The 18,403-nt window shown below is 46.2% G+C and overlaps 1 protein-coding gene across 2 annotated transcripts; it reads right to left on the minus strand.

Annotated features, from left to right (window-relative positions):
• Positions 1 to 12,882: 12,882 nt before the first annotated feature.
• TOB1 (transducer of ERBB2, 1) lies at positions 12,883 to 17,496 on the minus strand. Of its 2 annotated transcripts, none has more exons than XM_057418386.1 (2): positions 17,438 to 17,496; positions 12,883 to 14,840 (listed from the first exon to the last, which is right to left on the minus strand). In XM_057418386.1, the coding sequence occupies exon 2, from the start codon at positions 14,701 to 14,703 to the stop codon at positions 13,723 to 13,725; it is 981 nt and encodes a 326-aa protein (XP_057274369.1). In that variant the 5' UTR covers positions 14,704 to 14,840; positions 17,438 to 17,496; the 3' UTR covers positions 12,883 to 13,722. The 2 variants fall into 2 exon arrangements, with proteins under 2 accessions (XP_057274369.1, XP_057274370.1); XM_057418387.1 differs by lacking the exon at positions 17,438 to 17,496 and adding an exon at positions 15,877 to 15,892.
• Between the last annotated feature and the right edge of the window lie 907 nt (positions 17,497 to 18,403).

Genomic DNA, 18,403 nt, shown 5'->3' on the forward strand with positions numbered 1-18,403 from the left:
TTGTTTGCCTGCAAAAGCCTCTGTGGCTCAGCAATGTGTGCCAGCCAGGAATCCTGCCCCACAGCCACCCCCAGCCTCATAAGGACCATCACCACTCATAAGGACCATCACCCAGCACCTCCATCATGGGCACCAGGAATAAATCCATCCCACGATGCCCTTCTAAATGTGTTACTTGCCGATTCAGTTTCTCTTGTTTAGCTATGGAAGTTTTTTAGCAGACCGAAATTGAAGGAGGATTTGCTGCTCCCACCCTGGCAGGAAGATTTACACCTGAGCAAATGATTTGTAACAAACACTGTGCAAGATAGATGGAGCTGCTTCTCTTGTTCACAAATTATTCACAGACCACGGGCTTGAAGAGGACGGAATTTTTCCCCTTGCTTTGTAAAATACACACACATGCATTTTTTTGCCATTACTTCTGGCTGTTTTCACTGTAAAAACCACTCCTGAGAGCACCTTTTGCAGAATTATAGCAGCTCACAGGTTGTTCAGTTGGCAAACTGGAGACAGGACAGGTTTGGGGGCTGTGGGGTTTTTTCCTTCCTCATGGTTTTAGTAATTGCCTTGGCCAGTGAGGCTTCCATCACGGGTTTGAGCCTCTGGCCATTACAAGGTCATAGAATTTAAGTTCCTGGCCTCCACTTTTCTCACCAGGCTGCTCAAGCGAGCGTATCGCAGGAACAGCGCCTGATTTTGCTGGGCGAGCACAGCTCCTTAAATCAAGCTCCAGGGCAAACGCTCATGCCCGAGCATCCGAGATTGCATTCTGCAAGCATTCCTGAGCCGGGTGGGAAAAGTGCTGCTTGTAGAAAGGATTGTGGCAAGAAGGGGGGTTTCTAGAGCCTCAGGGGTCATCCGAGGAGGAAGCGGTGGGAGACGGACACATAACTAGAAACAGGGACCCCAGGCCAGGTTGGACAGAGCCTTGGGTGGCATGGGCTAGTGCGAAGCAACCCTGCCCATGGCAGGGGGTTGGAACCTTAAGGTCCTTTCCAACCCAAACCATTCTATGATCCTATGATTCAGACACCCTGAAGGGCTCAGAAGGGTACTTCTACGTAGGACCTTGGGTTTGCTTCTGTTCCGTATGTCCCATATAAGGGTCTAGTTTTTCTGGCTAAAGATTTCTTTTCTCTACTTTTTCATAGCTAGAATTTAAATGCATCTCCATGTACCTGACAAAGCAGGGAGTGGGGCAGGTCCCCAGTCCAGCTGTGCTATTGTCATATGGAGTTTTCCTTCTTAGCCAGCCAGGGAAGTGAAGCAGCCCCAAGCCTCGCTCTTTGGGTAGCTGCATCCTGAAGGAGTCATGCAGCCCTATGAAATGGGCACTGCTGCAATCTGCCTTATAGCATCTAACAGTTCATTGCAAGAAAAGAAAGACAAATACCAGATTTGAAGATCCAGATGCTGCTAGGTCCTAACTGGGTCACTGTGCAAATCCCTTCTTCACGGCTCATGTGTTCCAGATGTGAGCTTGTGTGTCTACGCTACTCATCGATCTGTGCAAATCATGTAACATGTAAAACTCAGTGGCCTGTGAGCTGAGTAAATACACAATTAGCCTGTGAATCCATTATTGGTAGGAGCAGCTGGGCTACTTAAATAAATGCATTTGCAAACTCCTCTAGGTCTGCTTCCAAAAACACCAGTGTGTTTATACAAGATGGGGTAGCCAGGCTCCTACACTCTCTGCTCACCAAACCTTCCCTGGCAGGGGTTCAGGTGCTTTCAGTTCTGCACAAAGAACATCTGAACATGAATACATTTTTGCAAACAGAACTAAAACTCTTTTGATTTGCAAAGTACAAGCAAAGCACTGTCTGTGTTCACCCCCTGCTCACTGGAAGCATCAGTAATGGGTCAGTCTGAGGCAGAGCAAAATAGACACGGCATAAAAATACCCACCATGACCTGGTCCTGCAAATGCTGAGTAACTTTATGCTCTGGAGCAGAAGTGCCTTGAAACAAAAATAATACCCTCATTCCTGCTGGAGCCGCACACAGGCTGGAATTAGCAAGGAGAGGAATAAAAAGCTCCGTTTCCCCTTATTCTGCTGTTGCATCCTCAACTGACAAACCCAGTCAATGGGCTGGGGAAAAGCACATCGTTTGCTTTGTGGGTGCTTGGGTGGGTATTGCTCATTCACCCGGGGGAGCCCATGTCCACCCAGCTCTCTCACTACCGCACAGCCTGCAACGCAGACACCCTGGAGACCTTGTGCTGGAGAGGAGGAGGAGGAAGAGGAGGAGATGATGAGCTCACGTGGCTCCTCAGCTGCCTGCACAGCACCACGCCGGTGGTTTCAGCCCCGTTCCCACAGCACAGTCGCTGAGGGCAGGCTCTCAATGGCCACCTTTGTTGGCAGCCACAGGCAGGAGCGTGCTGGCTGCTGACGTGGCACCCGCCTGTGTCACCTTGCCCTGTCCCCTGCTCCGGGCACACGGGGAGGCTGCACGAGGAGCAGAGCCCTGCCTTTGGCCACAAGCAGGGGCTCAGGGCACCTCCTTCTGAATTCTTAGGTTTGCTTTTAAACCTTAAAATGAAACGAAACAGGGCGGGGGTGGAGGCATTTCCCCTTCCATACGTCCTTCCTCCTTCTTCATTTCCTTATTTCCCCCCTTCCAGTTTCCTCCTCTACCTGTTGAAACACGTTGACCACAACACAATGAGGGAGAAGCTGCAATTTTAACGTATGAAGCTGTTACAATTTGAAATCACTGCTTTAAAAGACACAACAGACAGCAACCAAGATGCGGAGCACGTGTCCCCGCTGGCACCCACAGCACCCAGCACCACTGGCCGCCCCGCTGGCACGTCTCGCAGACACACTTCCACCCCAGCAAAAGTCAATGTTTGCATTTGTCACCTATATTTTTAGTGCATCCTAGACCCAGCCGTGCCTCAGCACAGCCTCGTGGGCCAGCTGCCACGTTAGAAAGGCACCTCCCAGCTAATGTTAGTTCATTTCTGGAAGGGACAAGGAAAGAAGGATCCCCGAGTGAATCCTGGCAGGAGCTGGCTGCAGGGTCCCCTTTTTACCAGTACTTCAGGTTCTTCCAGTTCATGAGGACTACGTGCACAGCAAAGGCATTTGCTCTGCAAGTGGCCTCCCAGAACCTGACCTCTGAAATGCAAACAACACCTGCAGCAGCAAAGCACCCAGCACAGACCCTTCGCCCTGGGCTGACTGCACCACACAGGGACCATCGGGATAAATCCATTGACTTTTGGTGGGCTTTTGGGGTCCGCTTCTAAGAGGACTTCAAAGAGTTACAAGTAATAGAGACCAATTTCCAGTTTTCCTTCATTTTGTCTTGACTGGCTTATCCCAAACTGCTAGGAAACTATAGAGTGTTATGCGTCTTTGCTGTGGGCACTGCACAGCTCCAGTCATCCCCAGCAAAAAAGGATTCATGCCTCTTTCTACATGAACTGACAGCCACTGCCATTCAGTCCCACTCAGCATCAGCTCCTTTAAAAACACCCCCTAAAGCAGTTGTCCCCAGTTTAAGCACATCCTGATGAAGCAGAGGGTATTGAATGGATGGAAAGCAAATAATACTTTCTCTTTCCCTGTGCTGTGGGAGGGATCACGCATTTCACAGGAGAATAAGGCCAACCTTCATGGTGCCGAAGTCCATGGCTCACCTCGTTCCTGGCTCCACAGGGGAAGGCTGACTGCTCCTCCACCTCTCTTCTGCTCCATCCCCACCTCAACGCCAGGGACAGCGATAACACATGGGCCTGTTCTAAGGATAAAAGTCAGCTGTTGACTGGGAGGTGTGTTAGGACAGTTGTGGTATCATACCCCAGGGTCACCCAGGCCTCTCAAGCAAGGAGAAAACCCCACAGCTCCTCTGCAAGGCAGAGAAACGGCATTATACCTCATGCTGATGGGGAATGGAGGCCAGAGAAATCAGAACCACTGCTGGAAGCCAGGAGCAGGCAAGCACGGTGAGCAGGTTACAGACTTTCCTTCCCCACTCTCCACTGCATGATTTAGTAAGTGGTTATGAAAAGTAAACCAAGTAAAGAAATAACTGGCTAAAGGTTATAAAAGCCTGAGCTCCCTTTTGTCTTTCAGCCTGCCCAGGTAAATGTCATTATGGGAAAGGCTGGAGACTGGATACAGCCCTCAAGTTCAGGAGTTCTAACTGGGAGTGAAAGAAAAGGCTCTGAATGAAGATAACTGCAGCAGTTATGTGACTAATCCGAACATCTACAGACATTTTTCCCCTCTGCCTGTAACAGTGATGTGATCCTAAACATCTGTAAGGAAAACAAGCCTACTGTGGCCAGCAGATGACTAACTGCTTGCAAATAATACAGGTGTCTTTTTTATATATGACAAAAGCCTGAACTATCCAAGATAATAACGACTGAACTATCCAAGATGACAGTGCCCCACTGAGGTGACTCAAAGGCGGGCACTTGAACACAGTTGCTCTTTCCAAAAAGCAGCTGGGAACCGGACAACGTTAAGAGCCCGGCTGTAGCATTCCCAGCTGGAATGAGCCTTTTGTTCGAGGAAACACACGTGTCAGGAGAGGGAATGGGCCAGTTGCCACCCCACAGCAATGCCTTCAGTGGCAAGGTCAGGCTGGATGGCCCCAGATCCCTCTGGAAAATAGGCAAAGTCAAAATGCTAGCTCTACCCACTCTGGCTTTTGGAGTCGTCTCAAAGTCAGCCTCCCCCATCCCCATCTCCTCTTACACATCGCTCATTTTCTAATTCCGTCAGGCAGACATTTAAGTATGTGGAGTCCATTTGTGCAGGCATCAGAAAGCCAAGCTCATTGGAGATCTCAGCCCAAAATGCACTTGAGAATGCACTATTAACCACATATTACCCACAGCGCCTACGTGCAGAGGAACATTTTCAGTGAGTGCTGAAGGCAGACGCCTGTCCTGCACAGTTCAGGTTGCTCTCCCCACACTTACCTCTGCTGCAGCTGAACAGGGTCGTCCTCCTCCCCATCCGTTTTCCTTTTCTGAGCCTCTGCGGGCACAGTGGTAGAGCCAAGTGAGCAGGACTCTTTCAACAGCAACAGAGGCCATGGAAATCAGCCTGGGAAGGGCTTTAGGATGCTGCAAAGAAGGAAAGGATAAAGCAGATGATATTACTACAGCAGGATTGTTTACAAGATTTAAAAGTCCCGTGTTGCCATTGACAATTAACTATAGATGAGCAGAGGAACATCATTCTCTACCACAAGTATGTGTATTTTTAGACAAATATGTTCCACAAGTGTTTTGTAAAGGAAGCTGCTTTGCCTAAAGCCTCTACTTCTTCTCAAGGCTCCCGTGGTACAATGTAAACCATGTTACTAATAACAATTGTTCCTGCATTTGTTTCTTGCACAGAGATCACAAAATACACAGTGGGTATTACTTGGGAGTGTCTGTATACTCCTGTATCTCTGTCCTTCGTATTCAACCTTATAAAATAAAACAGGCAACTGTGAGTCTGGGGAGGGACACAGCCCTGCCCTGAAGAGATTACAGTCTCCATTGGATAATACACTGCAAATTATACAGGTGAGGCACAGACCTCAAACAAGCAGAAGGGGGAGAGTGGCTCGGTTTGGGAAGGAAAAGCAAGTATTAAGGAAGACCTTGAAGGAAAATGGAAAGATAAATCAGTAGGGGTAACCTAGGATTTTCAAAGACTTAGCAAGGAAAGAGAGAGTCCATACATCAGAACACTGAAAAATGGATTGATTGGTAAAGATGAGGTCAGACACTAAATTTAACTGATCTGGGCTCCGGCAGCTAAGCTCTGCCAAATGCTGCGCTCTTAAAACCACAGAGACACCGAGAAAAAAAGGAAAGACAACCGTACCGACCTCCGAAAGTTCATCATCCACAAACACGTCCTGAGGTGGCCATCAAGGCAGCCTTGCTCACAGGTCTCCAGTGTCATCAGCAACTTTGCTTATCTCCCACCGGCCACAGCAACATGCCCCAAGCAAGGCAATCCCAGACAAGGTGGGATGATGGCTTGGCAGATGGAGCATCTCCTCCACGTGATGCCTAAGCTTGGCTTCTATTAACTGGGCTAGCAGAGTACCTCCCTAGTAGCTCATCAAGGCTATGCCTTGATTTGTAGACTCAGCTGAATGGGAACAAGCACAGCAGTGCAGCAGACATGTTGTAGTGAGGGCAGTGCAAGACGTAAGTGAGGCAAGGGCAGGGAGAGGGCACACCGTTTATTAGGTCAGCTGGTGTACTTGGAGAAACTACACATGCTTTCAGGCACATAAGGCTTCCTTAGGTCTGAAATAGAAGCAATAACCTTAGAGCTAAATGCAGGCTGAGAATAATTGTTCTGAGTTAAACTTCATCGTATTAATGAATTAGGCAATTTGTGAGAAGGGGTGATGGGTTCCTGTTGATCAAAGGGAGGATACTAACCAGAGGACAGCTGATAATGTCACTTATGGCACAAAGAGAGAGCAAGAGAGACAGAAGACAGGAATATTTATTGCCTAGGGATGGCTGGTGGTAGCAAAAACTGTAACGTAATATGCAGTCAGTATCTGTGTGACTTTTATATCTTAGAGTCAGGCATTTTAGTCTCAGATTGTCTTTGGAATCACCATCGGATACCTTCCTTGAAGGTCAGGAGTGAGGGGTCAGAAATGCAGTGGTTGGTCTCTTACCGAGTGTTTCTGTCCTTTACCTTCTTGTACAAGTTCATGTGAGCTGGTCTGCAGTTGTTTGCCACCAGACTGTCAAATCTGTCATGCAAACCACGCAGACAGGAGGGCGGTGGTAGGTCCTGGTCCTTCTGTATCACTTAGAAAGCTGACGCCATGAAGCAGCTTTGGTTCATTGCCACACTTCTGAGTTCATCATGGCCCCTTAGATATCTTGTTTCCTGTGAAGCGTCACTCCCAGGGAAGCTCTGATTCCCTAAGGATCTAAATTTTCACATAAAAGTTCAGTTCTTAGTGGACTTGCAGAGAAAAGCCAGAACATTCTGAAACCTATTTAACATGATACTCACAAGATAAATTAATATGGTGCAAGGTTGATTCCTATTTACAGTTACCTCATGAATTCTAAAGTATTATTGGAGGCCTGAGCTCTAATTTCTCCAGTGATTTGGTTTGGCAATACTGAAATGAGTCCTTAAGGACAGCACTGTGAAGGCACAAATGGAGAACGTCTTTACGTGTGACTCAAAAACGAAATGCCAACTGTTCTGAAGTAAAATATGACCTATTGCTCAAAGCAGTTCATAAATATAATGTGAGATTCACAAATATCTGCAAAGTACTTTCAACAGTGTTAACATTTTCAACAGTGGTAGTTGGGAATTTTGCGTTCTTCCCACTAACTTGCCAAATGGAGGGGATCTATGTACCTGACTAATCCTGAGAGACACAGCCAGACTGAGAACCCATTGGCTTCAAAAATACCTTGCAGTTGTATTGTAATACAATACAACATTACAATACAATATACAATTATACAATATACATTTATTACAATACAATATTGTATTGTAATACAGTACAACATCTGAGATTCAGCAGGGAGTTAAAGGCTCAAGTATGGGCTTAAAAACACCACAACTACTTTTGACAAGGCTAAAGCAATCTGTTGGAGACCGGGCAGACAGCTCACAGCACAGCTGGTGGCAGAGCCTAGCAGCCCTGGGTGTGCTGGCACAAGAGATTCTTAACCCTATGGTCTAATGAAAACCAAAGGGGAATTTGTTTTAGTTTGTACAATCTGTATGCAAGTCTGATTTTGACCAGCAGCAACTTCAGTGAGTAGGCTGGTGCAAAATTTTCACATGATTTGTACTGGAGGAATATATACTTCCATATCTGTAGGAACACCCACAGAAATTCTTTTAGAGAATCACAATAGTCGGTATGTGAGATCTCACTGCTCTGGAGGCCTTCTGCTCTGATGGTGGGTGAATCAGATGCTATACACCATGGACAGTGAGAATCAAGGGCTTCACTTCTACATGCATGCCTTGTTTCAAAATGTAAAGGTCATCTAATACACGTCAAGTGAATTGTACAATGGAGGAGGCTCTCAAAGGCCACAGAGACTCAAGGCAGCAAAAGGTGGGAACAGTAGGTCAACCTCAGATGTTCCTGTGGCACATAGAAATTGGATGAAGCTGTTTATTGACAGCCAGCTAATGTCTGACACTTGCTAAAAGTGAATTTCAATGGAGATAGAGGAGGAAAACAACACAGGAAAGGGCAGTGGCTTGCCCAGAGTCAGATCTGGAACACGGGGTGCCTGAGTTGTCATCTGTTATGCCATGTTCTTCACTAACTTGCCACCTCTCATTTCCATCAACATGACTAAAAACTCCCAGGCTGCTGCATTACTGAATGAGGCTGCCCAAGCAGCAAATTCAGCCAGTTTTGTGAGACTTTGAGCATCTAATATAATCCTTAACTGTATTCTGACATTTAGTAGGTCTTTACGCTATGTCTTTAAAGTGAAGTCAAGTAGGCCTTAGCCTGCAAGGGACAGAGGGAGAGGGTACCTGTCAGTGGCTAGAGCCTTGTGTCCTGAGGTCTCCCATGGCAGTTCCTGGCATCAAGCAGTTGAAGAGATGAGGTCAGTGAGAAGGGCAGTCTGGGTGAAAAGAAGAGCAGCATCAAAGCCTGGTGCAGCAGGACAAGCAGCAAGAGGCAGTGAACAAAGGGAGCAACGTACAAGCTGGTCCTTCCGAGGATGCTGTGGGAGAGGGAGAAGACAAAGGCAGGCATTATGGGTGAAGCAGGGAATGGATATGTTCTGCCAAGGAAAAAAAGGTGGGTTTGCAGGTCTTGTTTCAGTTGCATTAGCCAGTCCTGTTGATACAGCCTTCTCAAAGAAGCTCACAGACACACTAAACAATAATTAAGGCACAGCATTCCCAGAGTCCTCTTTTGTTTTATGCTAGAGGTAATCTCAAAGCCAAAGGGGATGAGGGAATGCAGCACAATGAGCTCCATGAGGGCACGGAGCTGACAGACTGTTTCAATGTAATGGTGTCTCAGCTCTCAGAGGAGGGGAGGATCTCTCGTTTCAGGCCTCTGAAGTGCTAAATTACCAACTGAAACTACAGCAAGTTCCACCAGAACTGCAGCCATCGGTAGCACAAATTGGTTTTAACAAACAAAAGCTGACAGAAAGAAGGATGGGGGCTCAGGGATGCCTGTGCTCTACGCCAAGGCTCTTCTAAAAATATTTTACACCTGCTATTCGTTCTGCACCCTGATCATATTTTGTCTATGAGGTAGAGAACTCGTAGTGCCAAAGGGAACGTGGTTTATGTTCCTGAGTCTTAATGCTTTTTCCCTTCTGTAAAGCAAAACTCCTTACTACCGTCACTAAAATAAAGCCAAGAGGACAAAAGTCATAGACACGCTGCCACGGTAACAGTTTAACCAGCCCTTTCACTGATCTTTGGAAACAATCCCTTCAGCAGGATTTTACAGCTCTGGCACATCGATTTAGTGAACTTTTTATGCAGCTCATGAGAGGAATGCAGCCAGCTCTGTACACTCATTTTAAATCAACTTGCTGATGATATAAAAAAGGAGTGCTGAACCGCCGGTTTGCTTCATCTGCTCCAAAACCACCAACACAAACTCTGAGGTATTTATTCCTGAAACGTTAATAGAACAGTCTGGGGTGTCAGATCAGTAACTGAACTCTGCTTTGATCCCATGCTGGTCCAAAGAGCTGATTTAACAACTAATTGTTTGGTTACTTGATATTTCACAAATGCAGCGGGGCTGTTTGCTACTGACAGGCTTTTGCACATTGCAATAGTGGGAGCACAGGATGCAGACAGCTGGGTAGGCAGCCGTGCTGTAGCTGGGTTATCACCTGCCACGGCTGTCTGTAGCAAGAGATTGTATGAGCCATGTTTAATAGCTAATTTTGCATTATGAAGGAGGGATTCACCTTCCTGTGGCTAACACCCAGTCCTCAATTTGCATAGATCATAGAATCACAGAATACGAGGCTGGAAGGGACCTTAAATGATCATCTGGTCCAACCTTCCTAGGCAAGGCATGACCTAGACTAGACGTGTCAGCACCCTGTCCAGCTGAATCTTCGAAGTGTCCTGTGTTAGGGAATGCATCACTTCCCTGGGGAGATTATTCCAATGGTTGATTGTTCTCACTGTGATATATCAATGATGATAACTTAGTTGATTAGCAGTTGACTAGAATACCAATGATATATGTACTCATGATAGCATAGTTGAAGTTGAGAGAATTACAAAACTTGTACTCACCAAGACTCCAGTGTCAGGCCTGCCTGTGCCCTCTGGATTCACATCCTTTCAGAACTAGGTATTGTAACCTCCACCTGTGAGCTGGCCCTTCTTTACAGACATAATCCCATCAATTTCATTTTGGTGAACACTACTAAACTTGTGACCAAGAGTAAGGTCTGTCACCTACCCACAAGATGCAGCACAGCCTAGAGCTGTCTGGCGATCCCATTTCACCCCACCGTGCCAAGGTGCTCTGAGCTCAAAAGTTAGGATCTTGTGCTGAATTGAGTGAGCCTTATGGATGGATGTGCTCTGAACTTCTGCTTGGGTGGGGCTCTGCGTGAAGAGACCCAATACACTGAGCAGCACTGAGGGGACACATACTTACGGTTTTACCCTTTTCTTCACTGTAAATTAAAGACATCTTCCGAGGTTTAACTTACACCAGCAATTTTAAGGAAGTAAATTGCATGTTCACAAGAGAAAATACAAAAGAACTTGCACAACTGAGCAAAGGCTCCCTTTTCCCCACTCACTCCCTTTTAGGTCCTTTCTGTCAAAGCAAAGGCACTCACCTGACAGCACAGCCCCAGAGCAAAACACTGGGTGCGTGCAAATTCAACCAGATTGACTCAGCGCTCATTTAGAACAGAATGTTGCAATGTAAATATTTATCTAACAAATTCAGCACCAAGCTTTAGCAAAAGATAAATAAATGGGTGAAGTAGACTGAACAGAAAGCACACATCTTTAATTACTATAAGGAGTAAGAGACAACATTCAAAATCTTCACATTTGCATTCTTTGAGCAAACGGGAAGCTCTCTCGACAGCTTGTCTCCTTGCAAAGCACCACAAACAAACCCTGCTTAGGAAAATCCTTATATTAAAAGGTGCTGCAAAAAATAACCTTGTTTCCAGAGATCCTTCCTGCGGAGGGCTGGTCAAAGTGGAAGGGACAAATCGGCATGGGAAGAGGATAAGCGCAATGACCTTTAAGACAAATGATCTCAGTTTAAATCACAGGAATAGAAGTATTACAGAGCACGTAGAACAGTCTCCACTGTCACTGCTCCACCTCGTAGGCAATGCAGGTAATTTTATTGTATTTTAAGTAGTAAAATTGTAGGAAGTCTATAAAAACATACAAATAGAATTAACACAGTTAAATTTCTCCATTTCCCAGGAATAGATCCACTTTTGTTTTTTTTCTCGAATTCCTTTTAAAAGCAAAATCATCCAATTAAAATTAGATACCAAGTGGTGCACTTTTAAGCATAGCTCTGTCCACTGATGTGCTGTTAGTGGAAAGATAAACCAGAGGGCAAACCTAATAAAAAGGAGCCAGTTAGAGACAGCTGAACACCTAAAGAAATCTTTGCTCCATTCTTGCTTTTCAATCGGTTGTCAAGGCACTAGAAATTGATACCATGGTCAATCCTGCACCGCCACCCACCCCGTCCATCTCTTCACAGCCTCTAGCCAAGGCAAAGAGCTTGCACTGATGCTGAACATACCCTCTTCCTACAGCACCAGGCTACTGCCACCAGACTAGGGGTGTACGCTGCACGGAATGCACACCAAGTGCATCAAACAGGAAAGGGCTGATCTTCATCCTAAACTCCAGTTTTAGAGTACTGAAGTCCTGATAAATTTAATCCTGTGCAGCTCCTGCAGCTTAAAATTCACCACGGTAAGCCAAAGGGCTACCCACTTGGCATGCATCTTCTCTGTGCAATTGGAACTGTCGTGGAAAATAAGGTGACATTTGTTAGATTCATATGTTAAAAAGAGTAATTTCTTTTCCCCTTGACAATGTCCACTAGCAAGGAACACTATCGGCTGGACAGATGGGAAAGAGCAAGGGATGCAACTTCCAAATAACCCTGGAAAAGCAGAGTTGCTTTGTCAGCCTCCGAGTTATTCCTCCTCCCACTCACATTCAGGTTTTGAAAACCTATTCAGTTAAATTTAGTACAATCCACTAAAATAAAAACCTTTAAGTAAATCTAATCTTAACCTTGGTTCATCTTATTTAACCAAGCCTCAAAGTATGAAAACTACAAGCCTAAAACAAAATAATCTCTCACTGTAGTTGCATTTCATTTCTCTTTTTAATAGAGCATCCAAAATGAAAGTTTACAGTGAGTTTAGTAAACTGTAAATCAGCGCTTTTATTCAGTGTAGTTTCTGAGCTATTAATCCCCAATACAGAAGCAGAACGCTGACGCACGGGCCTAGGACCTCTGGAGAGAATGGTTCAAATCCGCTCTGATGACGTGGAAAGGGAATTTTCATTGAATCACCAGAGTCCCTTCTAGATAGATCAGGTCGCGCGACAGCTCCACAGTCACACAGCTTACAGCCTTAACTCTCAAGGAAAGAAAATATAAAATTACCTTTTGACCTCAGCGAGCTGCAGTTATGGAAAAACAAGTGCAAGTTTTGCTCTGTCAGGAGTGTTTTAGGTAAAGCAACCTGTTATTGTGGAGCATCAGTGCAGCAGTGCTCTCCATCGAGTCCGCTGTGAGGCACCGAGTCAGACTGTTTTGCATCACTAGCACCGCCAGTGCAGCACCGATCTTCAGCGGGACAGTAAAAACACAGACCACAGCAGCCCATTAATTTTAAAGAATTTTAATACAAACTTAATATAAACTATTTCAGTCCCTCTTAACATGTAAGACACTGACTCAAAATACTTTTATACCTTTTTTCAAGTATTGCACAATGTAGGTACAAAATTAATATTTACGATTACATTTTCTTCCATAATATATAGCAAAAATCTTTAAACTTTTAACAGAAAATACAATTTGTGTTTCTTTTGAAAAAAGCAAATATTTCGTACATTTTAATTCCACCACTAAGGAATATTCTGTACACAACTTTTTTATTTTTTTTCTTTTTTTTGTTTTTTAGAATTGATGTCTTTAAGATGGATATCTTACAATTTCAGTAAAAAAAATACAACATGAAGCTGCTGCAGCTGTCACAGATCACTGTAGTAAAAAGATATAAATGCAATACCATGTTGTAGAAACAATATATATACTCTGATATTTTACAAACTTTGTACTAAATTAAATTATACAATTAGAAAAAGACCAATAAACCCACCTATTAGTGCCAATTTTTTTAATATATATACATATATGTTTGGGGACATATATATATATACATGTGAAAAAAATCAGCCACGTCCTTGCTATATCTTAAATACTGTAAGAGGCCATATTTGAGAGTATATTTTTTGTAATGTACAGTCAGTATAAAATAATTTTGTGCTTGGTTGGCAAATGAAAAATGATGCATGTTGTATTTATCTAACCAAGCCTGAATGTATTCATACTACAAGCCTTAAAAAAAATCTCAAGAGGTGGAAAAAAAGATACACCCTTGGGTACGTGCATTTTAACTTGTACAATAGTATTTACTTGTATTTCACTTTCGGTTTATTTTTAGTTAGCCATAACTGGCTGGAATTGCTGGTTAGAATACTGCATGTTGTTTAAACTAAAATTCAAGCCATCCACAAAAGACTTCTCATTTAGACCTCCATAGGCTGCAAACATATCAAAGGCATTACTGTACTGAAGAGGACTGAGGTTAAGGGGGCTGTCACCAGGAAAGATGCTACCGGTACTACCTTGACCCTGCATGTTGGGGAAAATGAACTCCTTTGCGTTAGGAGAAAGGGCAGAAGTCTTCTGCTGTTGCTGTTGCTGCTGCTGCTGACTGCCTAAGCCAAGCCCGTAGAGAGAGTGCATGGAGGAGGAAAGGGCTTTCTGCTTCAACAGGTCATTGACATTCAAGCCAAGGTTGGTGGGAGAGGTGCGGGCGACCTTGTTGCCACGGCCGCTATTCTTCATTTTGGTCGAGCCAAACTTGGTGGCAGCAAATGTGGCAGTGGTGAAGGTTAAAGGCTGGGTGGAGCGGGGCATGAAAGTTGGGCTCACAGCAGCAGAGTGGCCAAAGGGAGGAGAAGGAGAACTAGACACTGAAGATGCTGGGTCACTAATTGGCATGAACACCTGGGCCTCTGGGTTAAAGCTGTTCTTGATTTCCTTATCCAACTCACATCCATTTTCATTATCATCCACATAAAGCACTTTCACTGGTCCCTTTTCACCGATTTGGTATGAAACCTCAAACGGGTCAATCCAAACACTAAGATCCTGAGGCAAGTTGCCACGAACATCATCAATGTCCAAACCACTCTCTTTGGATGCTTGTTCTATGACTGGGTCCACTTTTTCCCCTATATGTATACATCTAAACCCTGATCCTTTGTATGGCTTTTCTGGATACCAGTGCCCTTCATACTTCTTCTTAAGAAGTCTTTCAAGCTCTTCACCAAAAATGTTGACACGTCGTCTGGGAAGCTTATTGTACAAATATGAAATAATAAAATTGAGTGCTACTTGGATTTCAAGCTGCATAGCTGCTATGCCACAAAGTTATAAGTCTGCTTCAAAACCCGAAGAAGAATGCCTTCAAGATGCCACAGGGAACCAAAATTTCATTCAAAGTGCTGATCCTAGTTGATTATTATCCTTCACCTTGAGTGCTCTTGTTCCTTTAAGAAAAAACAAAAGCAAACACATCCAAATAAGGAAAGCATAAGATCAAGCTCTGAGGCCTATTCTTTTAGCCTCGCCTTCTGCATAAAATAGGCTACTTTAAGTCAAAAAACATGCATTGAACTGTTTATGCTAAGGCCTGCGGAAGGCAAGGATGTCAACTACATTCAGGATGACTTACAGACAATGCTGCGGAAGATGCACTAGGCGAGTGTTTACATATACAGCATGGGGCATTTCAGAATCACATGAGCTCGCTGTCGAGCTATTCACAGAGCAGCAAGGATAATGTTTAAGACATCACAGAACTGCCAGGCCTGTCAAGGGTTCAATTACCAACCCGTGTTTGGATGATTTATACTACTCAGCTGCAAAATTTAGCACCAGGCTATTAGTATAACCTGAAAGGTCTTAGTCCAAGGGTCGTTTATCATTTTAAAGTTTGCAAACATAGTGGTTGTACTGTTAAGCTGCAGAATTGTAAGAAGGTTAACAATTGCTTTAGAAGATTTCACCCAAACAACTGAAATTATGCAACATTTTTAAGTCCAAGCAAATCATCTATAAAACGTGTGCTGGTGAAATCATGGTAACTGAAGAGAAAATGTCCGCTGCACATAGACAAGAACTCTTCCTGGAATAGCTACAATAACGCAGTCAATGCATACAAAATAGATGCACGGATCCTGTCGTAAGGGTGGCAGTGACTGCAAAACGATTACAATAAACCGATTCACAAATAATTCCCTTTTTACGAATTATTCTGTATTATGAGATGTAATATATTAATATATACTAAATTGATATATTGCACTGCCTGTAGTTCAGATTAGAAAGTTACTAGGGCTAACAAGGCTTCTGCAAGCCTCAAACCCGACTGCTTTTCTCCACCACGACTCCATTTTATATTTAATATAAAATATGGTTGCCACTCCTTCACAAAGGACAAAAGAGAAATTAGCTAGCTTAAGTTAAAAAAGAGACAAAATTCAAAGATGAGCACACATACTGTTAACGATAATCCTGCAGTACCTTTGCATAAAGGTATTCATCCAGAAGAGACACCTTTGTGTTCAAAAAGTTCCACTGAACCTATATATATGTATATATATTTGGCTCAAGTTAAACGCCCAATGAAAATTTCAATTAACAGCGTGTGTTTTTCTGCACTGCATCACTAGGAACAAAATTAGTGTAGCTGTCACTAAAGATTAGAGAAATCAAAGTCAGTATCAAAATCCCTTAACAATATGGATGCAATGCTTGCTTTATTTCTTGCTCCAAATAATCTCCTTTTAAAGTCTGGAACCCTATTTCCCAGCCACTTGTGTTCTCCCCAACATGGTATGGGAATAGTTTGAAAGCCTGTACGATAAGGCGACCTTTAAACGTTTGCTGGATCAGCACTGGGTGTGGATAAGGAAAAGATCAAGGGCAAACAGAAGATATTTACAAAAGGGACACAATCAGTACAGAAAAATCTGACTGGGTGGTTAAAAGGGGCATTTAAAAATGATTTATTAATCCATCTGGTTTGTTTCCCTTCCCCCATGTCCTTTAAGGCAGAAATGATTCTTTCAAGGTGCACCGGGCAGACGCTATATATTTTCCTAAGCCCTGAAACTGATCCATGGTGCAAACAGCTGATCAAACAAATCAGTGTGATTATTTCAAAGTCCTTTTCTGATGTAAAGAGGACGGTATTTCTCAGGGACCCAAGGCCACGAGCCCCCCAGCAGCAGAGCACCGGCAGGAGCCTGAAGCAGTGAGCGGAGTTACATAACCAGGCAGTCGGGTCTCATTAGCTTTCTGCTCACAGCCCTGGGAGCTCCGGCAACAGCAGGAGGAGGAGGAAGAGCATTTTCTGAGCCCGTAAGAAAGAAAATGAACAAGAGGAAGGCAGATAACTGGAAAGAGGAGGGGGGGACGGACTGCAAGGCCCTTATTCTCAGCACACAGGCCCAGCGACACCCCTTTGGGCCCCCCCGCGCGAGGCAGGGTCCTGGAGGACGGTTGCCAGCGCTGCCCGGAGAGGCCCAGCGCAGCAGCAGCTATTAGTCAGCCGGCAACGCTCACTCCTCCCAGCCCGAGCGCGTCCAGGGACCGCCTTGGGAGGGACCCTCTGGCTGCCCGGCTCCCCCGGGCCGTGCCCTCCCCACAGCCCCCTTTCTGTGGGGCTGCCGGCCGCCCCCTCACCCTCCTCCCCACCGGCTTCCGTGCCGCTGCAGCCCCCGCGGCACCCGGCCCTGCCCCTCCCCGTGGGGCCGTGCCCGCCTCAGGCCCCGTCACCTCGGGGTCGTGACCGCCTCGACACCCCTGCCTCTGGGGCCGGCCGATCGCTGCCTCAGCGGACGGGGCCTGACGGCCGCTGCCTTAGGCCCCCCGCTACTGCAGCCGGGGCCGCGCCCGCCTCACCCCCCGCCTCAGGAGCCGGGCGGCGGCTGCTTCAACCCCTCGCTCGCCTCACGGCCGGGGCCGGGCGGTGGCTGCCTCAACCCCTCGCCTCAGCGTCTGCCATCGGCCTGGGGCCCTCCCAGCGCACACGGCCGCACCGGCCTGCGCCGTCCCCCCGCCCTCAGCGAGCGGTACTCACCCGGGTGGGTGTGCGGGGGGTAGTGCAAACGATCCCGGCGGGGGTGTGAGTGCGGGGCCCTCAGAGGAGGGGGCGCACTTCGATCCCCCCCCCCACCCCTCACGGTGGCTAAAAATACTCCCCACAGGTAGCAACGCTTGGCCGATTGGCTGCCTGCCCGCCGAGTAGCCTCCTGATTGGTCACTCTGTGTGGAGGAGGCAGACGTCACACCCCGGTTTTGGGGGGAAAAGTTACCCGCGGGTGGGGGGAGAAGCGCGGGAGCCCCCTCAGGGACCCAGTGAAGGTCCGGGGCTGTGAGGGCCGGCACCCCGCGCCCGTCCGGCCCCTGCGCCCTCGCTCTGCCAGCGAGCCCGGTGTGGGCCTCGCTTTAACCGGCCCGGCCTCGCTTTACCGGCTGAATGCACTGCGGGAGGCAGGCCAGGCAGCGCGCCGCCGCCTCCTCCCGCACCGAGAGGCTCGTGGGCTAAGAACTCAGGCGCGGTGGCGGGAGAGCCAGGCTCCTCTGCTCGTTAAAACAGCACCGGTTTTGCTCTTTAAATCCACCTGCGGGTGTTCGCAGCGCCGGGGTGGGTATGGTTGGCTGCAAACCAGCGAGCAGGACCTGGTTTGGGAGCACAAACTGGGGAGGGTTTTGGTCTTTCTTCTCCTCCTCCTCCTGCTCTGTGTTTGTACAATAATAAAGCATTTTGGCATAAATGCTGCATGGGCCTCAGGAGAGATTTGGAAATGCCAGTCGGAAGAAATGCCAGCGCTGTAACCCTTTGGAGCTTAGAGTATATACCAGACTGGAAGGCAGGAGCCTGAAAACCGGAATGCTAAACAGAGGAAGATAGCAGTGGGGATTTTCCACAGCTGAAAAATCCTGCTAGAAGGCCTAATTCATTGTAAACCACAAAGGTTTTATTCAGCTGTATCAATGTTGGTGCTCTCAGGATTGCAGTATTGCAAACAACGTGAAAATCTGA

This window comes from Pezoporus wallicus, unplaced genomic scaffold, assembly GCF_028554395.1.
Source record: "Pezoporus wallicus isolate ANWC-B61680 ecotype Strahan unplaced genomic scaffold, APGP_CSIRO_Pwel_v1 contig_3710, whole genome shotgun sequence".
NCBI classification, from domain to species: Eukaryota; Metazoa; Chordata; class Aves; order Psittaciformes; family Psittacidae; genus Pezoporus; species Pezoporus wallicus.

Coding starts and splice junctions, on each gene's coding strand:
- TOB1 (XM_057418386.1), bottom strand. CDS start 14,703: ATGCAGCTTGAAATCCAAGTAGCACTCAATTTTATTATTTCATATTTG.